Here is a 7,500-nt window from a genome sequence, read left to right on the forward strand (position 1 = left end):
CAATTAGCTATGACCTCCGCCGTAAGTGCTGTTCGAACCAGCAGTTTCACCGTGAAAGACATTCTGGATTTACCTGAGGTGAAATCGAACTCTGCTCCACCTCCTCCACATCCACCTCCGCACCCACCACCACCACCACCGCCGCCTCCACTACTTTCGCTTCCCTCACTCAACGTTGTAGGCGGCGGCGGCGGCGGCGGAGGCGGTGGCGGCGATGGTGGTGGCGTCGCTGTCGACGGCGGACTCGATGGTAGTGTTCTTGGCGGTGTGAGTGGTGGCATTGGTGCTGTTGGAGGTGGTGGTGGTGGTGGTGGAGGAGGAGGAGGAGGAGGAGGAGGAGGAGGAGATAGTAATGGTGGTGACGGCGGCGGCGGCGGTGGCGGTGATGGTGTTGGTGGTAGACGTGGAACGGCAGATTCAATTTTGATGAATTCCGAAACGACGACTACGGCGGCGGCAACGGCATCTATGTTGCACAATCATCATCATCTTCATCAGCAACAGCAACAGCAACAGCACCACCACCATCATCACCATCAACATCAACAGCAACAACAACAACAACAACATCATCACTCTCTCCACCATCCTCAACACAACCACCACCATCACCACCCCACGCACCACCACCACTCGCATCATCTCTCCCTCAGTAACAGCCCCACGCTACCCGCTTCTGCCGTCGCCGCCGCCGCTGCTCTTTCTAGCGGCCATCCACTCCACCATCACAATCACCATCATCACCATCATCACAACAACAACAACAACAGCAACAGCAACAGTAATAATCTTCACCATCCCCATCACCAACAACACAACTCACACAGGCAACAACAACAACAACAGCAGCAACAACAACAAAAGCAAATAGGTGGAAGCTCGACGGCCGCCATTAATACCCGGACTCACCTTGCAGCTGTTAACAATAACAATAATAATAATAACAACAATAACAATGCAACAACACCCGTAAACAATAACAGTAATAATTGTAGTAATAACAGTAGTAGAAATAACAATAATAATAATAATAATAATAATAATAATAATAATAATAATAATAGTAATAATAACAATAATAATAATAATAGTTGTACAAATTCAAATCGAACCTGTCATAACAATTGCGACAGTGCGACTCATAACATTACAAGCACCACAACAAGTTCTGTCACATCAACAACAACAACAACACCAACGCCAAACAACACAGCAAACAGTTGCACAACAAACGCAGACACAACAACTGCAAGCAACAGCAACAACACCACCACCACCAACAACAACAACAACAGTAATAATAATAGCAATCACAACAGTACAAATGTACTGGTCAACTGTAGCGGCAGCAGCATGGTCAACGGGAACATACCAGACCTTCAGGATATTTCTGTGACACCGGTCACCCCTCTCTATTACGATGTTGCCGAAAACCCTTATACACAATGGCTACAAAACAACGAAGCGATCCATTACGTGACAGGTAAGGAACTTCTTTTTTTTTTTTTTCCATTTCATTCCATTTTTTTTGTTATGCTACTACTAAAACTACTACTACTACTACTACTACTACTACTACTACTATTGCAGTTTCGGTTTGTTTGCTTATTTGTTTGTTTGTTTGTTTGTTAGAACGTTTGTTTGTGTGTAGGTCATTTCGTATGAGATGCTATCCCACCCCAACTAAAAAAAAAAGGGTGACTTCCATTTTGTTTTTTTTTTAATGTATTTTATGTTGCATCTCTGGTGGGTGCCGATAAAATATCATCATCATCATTGTCATCACCATCAGCATCCTCATCATCATCATCATCATCATCTTCGTCGTCGTCGTCGTCATCGTTGTTATCATCATCATCATTATCATTATGACTATAACACTTATTATTACTGTTGTTGTACTTGGGGACGGTCATATTGCCAGTTTAGCCAATAAAAACACACGCACTGTATATTTGGTGTTAATTTGCTTCAGCTTTATATTACATTAGTAATAGTACAACATCTGTTTCAACACACGATTTCACATCAAAAATCTTGCAAAACAAATATGTAAACGAGTTATTATTAATATTATTATGTTATCTCGAGAATTGAACGAATTTATCTGTTTATCTCAAAGTACCACCAAATTACTTAACGCACTGTATCTTCCTTCTTCTACAACATTTGCAGCCATGTGTCATTGTTAGAAATCAGTTTTATATAGATTTTTATTACTGCTACTCCCCTGAAAAATTTTGGCTTTGGAGTCTTTTTGAATCAATTACTAGTTTGTTCATTCCGTCTAGCCTTATTAGGGTACTTAGAAACCAAATTCACGTAGTTTGAAATTCTAAAGTATGAAAGGTTTTTAAAATCTCGAATAACTGATTAAAGAAATACCAGTGAAGATAATCAGTTTGCTTCTTCGTGACTAAAGTCAGAATGCTCGAAATAACTTCTAAATTGAAAATTGCGACTGGATTTTAATTCTTGTATGTTACTAAGGCCACTGGTAAAACATAAAATTTCCCCTACCTAAGTATGCACAATGTTAAAGAGTGTCACATTAATGACTAATAAACAAAAATGTAAAGAATATTATTATTCCTTTTGTAAGTACAAAGCCCGTTTTTACCAAAAGTGTTGCTTTCTTGGATGCTTTCAAATCTTTTGCAATTATGTCTCGATAATGTCTTTGCACAAATGCTTCGTATAAAACTGAATTTTTGCAATTTTTCGTGAACATTTGTAGTCAATATTTCTTGATTCTTGCCATACAATACGATATACATACATACATACATACATACATACATATATATATATATATATATATATATATATATATATATATATATATATATATATATATATATATATATATATATATATATATATATATATATATATATCCACTTTCTAAGTACCGTCTATTGGATAACTTACAACAAAGAAGCTGTAGTCTCTTACACAGTAACTACAACGATTTCCGATTTTGCTTCGAAATCAGCGCTGCTAAATCATATCTAAAATCTTTCAAATTTTTCATTGCCCAGCCGGAATTGGATAATTACTGACCATAAGCAGTTTATTCAGGGATTTTATATAGTTACATAAACGATATATTGTTTTTAAATTTTCGTCGTTTTACGATTCATATTTTTCCCTATAGGGATGGCTTGCATTTGTTTGACCACTCAGGTGGGCCTGAACAGATCAACAGTACCATCCTATCTATCTATCTATCTACTATCTATCTGTCTATCTATCTATTTATCTATCTATCTATCTGTCTATCTATCAATCTATCTATCTATCTATCTATCTATCTATCTATCTATCTATCTATCTATCTATCTATCTGTCTATCTATCTATCTATCTATCTATCTATCTATCTATCTATCTGTCTATCTGTCTGTCTGTCTGTCTGTCTGTCTGTCTATCTATCTATCTATCTATCTGTCTGTCTGTCTGTCTGTTTGTCTCTTTCTCACTTTCTGTATATATATATATATATATATATTCGAAACGCCGGTGTTAAAACGGGGGTAGCTGATGAAGGAAAATGTTCTCTATGTGGCTTGTGTGTTTTCTTGTCTAAGTTTTGTTTGCAATGTCCTGTACCCAGATATGCACCTATACATACACGTGGATGTCGGTATGCACATACCTGTACGTATATATGCATATACTCATTTACTATTTGTTTTATATATATATATATGTATATATGTATATATATAGATATATATATACATACATACATAAATACATACATATATACTTAGATACATACGTTCATACATACTTACATACATACATACATATATACATACATACATACATACATACATACATACATTCATACATTCATATATATATTGCATGCATGTGTGCGTTTATGTACTTCCAATTTACAGACGTTGCACAAATTCTTTATTTAAGGGGTTTGTGCAACATTGGTAAGAATAAAGTCAAGTATTTTACGCATAATAGGTCTTCAGGTATTTTACAAGGTACTGATAGATGTCTTCGCTTAATTTAATGGGCATTTGACTAATTTATAAAATTCCGTTATACAGAGGGCGAATACTAATTATCTCTAGATGTTAGATGGTTGATGAAGATCTGGTCAATGGTTTATCAACATCAAGGGAAAACACGTCCCAGAAGATGCGAGACTTTTCATTGCTCCGTAAGTCTAAACAGGCTCGGGACCAATTTTAGAGCAATGAGTTTGCAAGAGAAGAATAAGGAGCGAGAGGTGATCAGATTTGTGGGGTTCTCTGAACTGATATTGCGTTAACTTGCCATTGTTGTGTAGATGAGTATCCTTTATTTGTATCTGTTTAGTGTACCAAAGTTTTCACCTGTCCCAATTCATCTCATTATGCTTTTACCGCCATCGTATTAATTACACACGCACCTATACATACATGTATACATGCATGTATAAATGTATGTATGTATGTATGTATGTATGCATGTATGTATGCATGCATGCATACATGTATGTATGTGTGTCTGAGTTTGTGTGTGCGTGTTTGTGTGTGTGTGAAAGTCTGTTTTTTGTATTATTTTATGTCTTTCGTTTTAAATTGGTTAATTTTTCTATTTTCGCAAGACACGTGATCAGTGTACAAATCTTATTATTATTATTATTATTATTATTATTATTATTATTATTATTATTATTATTATTAAGGCGGCGAGCTGGCAGAATCGTCAACACGCCGGGCAAAATGCTTCGCGGCATTTCATCCGGCTTTACGTTCTGATTTCAAATTCTGTCGAGGTCGACTTATCTTTTATCTTTTGGGGCATCGATAAAATAACTACCAGTTGAACACTAGGGTCGATGTAACCGACTTTCTTCCCCGAAATTGCTGGCTTTGTACCAAAATTTGAAACTATCATTATTATTATTATTATTATTCAGTAGTTTTATTTTTATAACGTGCTTTCACTTCACTACCGAGAGCAGCTCTGTGCGCCTTGGGTATGTGCTGTGGTTTGCTGTGGTGCTCTTATGTTTACTGTATTGAAAGTGTTTTGCGTAGAATGTGTGCAGTACCCAGTAGTGCAATTTTCTGTATGTTATATATATTTGTAAGTCCTGCTATTTTTGTTATGTATTTGTCTGAATATTATTATTATTATTATTATTATTATTATTATTATTATTATTATTATTATTATTGTTGTTATTATTATTATTGTTATTATTTAGTTGATATTTTTTTCATGGTTAGTGTCGGAAAGCTTTAGTTAATTCAAAGTCGTGATCGAGGTTCAAGTCTCGCACATTTCGAAAGCTTTTGACGAAAGAATCAAAATTTCCAATATCAAACTTCATTTTACTATACAGGATAATGTTATATGAACATATATGGCCCAGTGGTGATAGTGTTGGTTGTGGGTTTCTATTCCTTGACTAGCCAGTGTCTTGTACCACCGAGAAAGGTACTTCGTTTCACGTTGCTCCAGTGTGCCTCACTGAAAAGTAGCACCAACAGCAGCCGCTAGGATTAAATTTGTGGTGGACTAACCTCCCGTCCAGAAGGGGATCTTGTGCTCTGAATCACTCAATACTTCAGAAACCAGATGAAGCTCTGATCTAATGAGCCTGTAGACTCAAGAAAGAATTCAACTTGATTATGTTGACACATCATGAGCAAAACTACTGATGTTTTACTTTATATATGAGGGCTATTTAGCACACATGCTTTATACTTGTTTGTGTATTTGTGTGTATTTATGCTTCTGTTTTGTTAATCGATGTACATGTGCGCATAATATACGTGTATGTAACTGTGGAAAGCAGAGTTCTATCTGTATTTATATGTATTGCTTTTGGGTACTACATAGAAGTACAATTTTCCCTGCAAATCTTCAGTTAACTTATATATTTCCTGTGTAAGTTAGAGGGCTGCATCAAATACATACTACACACACCCGATAGGAAAAACTCTCCATGGTCATACAATCTACTACAAACACTAACCAAATCGTCATCAAATCATAGCAATAAAGAATAAAAGAAAAAAAAGCGAAGGACATATTTTTATACAATATCTTGAATAAAGACGAAATGCTGTTAGAATGTCTTTAATCACATGCAAACAACAATAAATCACATTCTAACTATATTTATTAATAACTACGTCATTGTATTTTGAAAATCGTAGATAGATGGATAGATAGATAGATACACACGCACGCACACACACACACACACACACACACATACATATAATATATATATATATATACACACACATATATATATATATATATATATATATATATATATATATATATATATATATATATATATATATATATATATATATATATATATATATATATATATATATATATATATATACATATATATATACATATACATATATATATATATATATATATATATATACATATATATATACATATACATATATATATATATATATATATATATATATATACATATATATATATATATACATATATATATATATATATATATATATGTTGATGCATTTTTGATTCATGGTCATTGTGTATTAAATTATTTGAGGATAATTTCTTGCATTAATCTTCAGTTACATTTTCTGGTCAATTTGTCAATATCAGAAATGCATCAATATATATATATATATATATATATATATATATATATATATATATATATATATATATATATATATATATACATATATATATACATATATATATATATATATATATACATATATATATACATATACATATATATACATATACATATATATATATATATACATATATATATATATATATATATATTATTTTGCTTAAAAGAGTTCCAACACTGTCTGTTTTTTATGTTTTATTTATATTCCTGCAGAACTAATGTGGGGTATAGAATATGGAATATACAATATATAATATAATATACAATATATAATATAAAATAAAATAAAAATGGATGGCACCATGAAATAAAGTATTGAATGTAGATGAAATGTTGAGTGTTCAATATAAAGGATCAAATATATAAATATATAAATATAAATATATATATATATATATATATATATATATATATATATATATATATATATATATATATATATATATATATATATATATATATATATAATACATATATATATATATATATATATATATATATATATATATATATATATATATATATATTGATGCATTTCTGATTCATGGTCATTGTGTATAAAATTATTTGAGGATAATTTCTTGCATTAATCTTCAGTTACATTTTCTGGTCAATTTGTCAATATCCCTTCAATCGTATACCAAAACCATCCTCCAAATTATTGTCATTTCAATATCTTTCACAGCATTTTTAACATAACAGTTCTTAGTTGTTTGGCGTTAGTAATACTAAAGAAATTTTCTGTAAATTTATAACACTTGCTTCTGTTTTAAATAGATTACAACTCTGTTGTAGTTTTCGTTTCTGTTTAACTCATTTTAATTTTTCTTCCGTAAG

The 7,500-nt window shown here is 32.4% G+C and overlaps 1 protein-coding gene across 3 annotated transcripts in view; it reads left to right on the forward strand.

Moving 5' to 3' along the window:
• LOC106884079 (uncharacterized) overlaps positions 1-7,500 on the forward strand; it is a 176,631-nt gene that overhangs the window by 51,018 nt on the left and 118,113 nt on the right. For all 3 annotated transcript variants that reach the window (XM_089348668.1, XM_089348667.1, XM_089348669.1), the window contains one exon: positions 1-1,483. This exon is cut by the window's left edge. In XM_089348668.1, coding sequence (XP_089204794.1) covers positions 1-1,483 — 1,483 coding nt within the window. The remainder of the gene's footprint in view (positions 1,484-7,500) is intronic.

Source organism: Octopus bimaculoides, chromosome 3 (assembly GCF_046866305.1).
Source record: "Octopus bimaculoides isolate indiv1 chromosome 3, ASM4686630v1, whole genome shotgun sequence".
NCBI classification, from domain to species: Eukaryota; Metazoa; Mollusca; class Cephalopoda; order Octopoda; family Octopodidae; genus Octopus; species Octopus bimaculoides.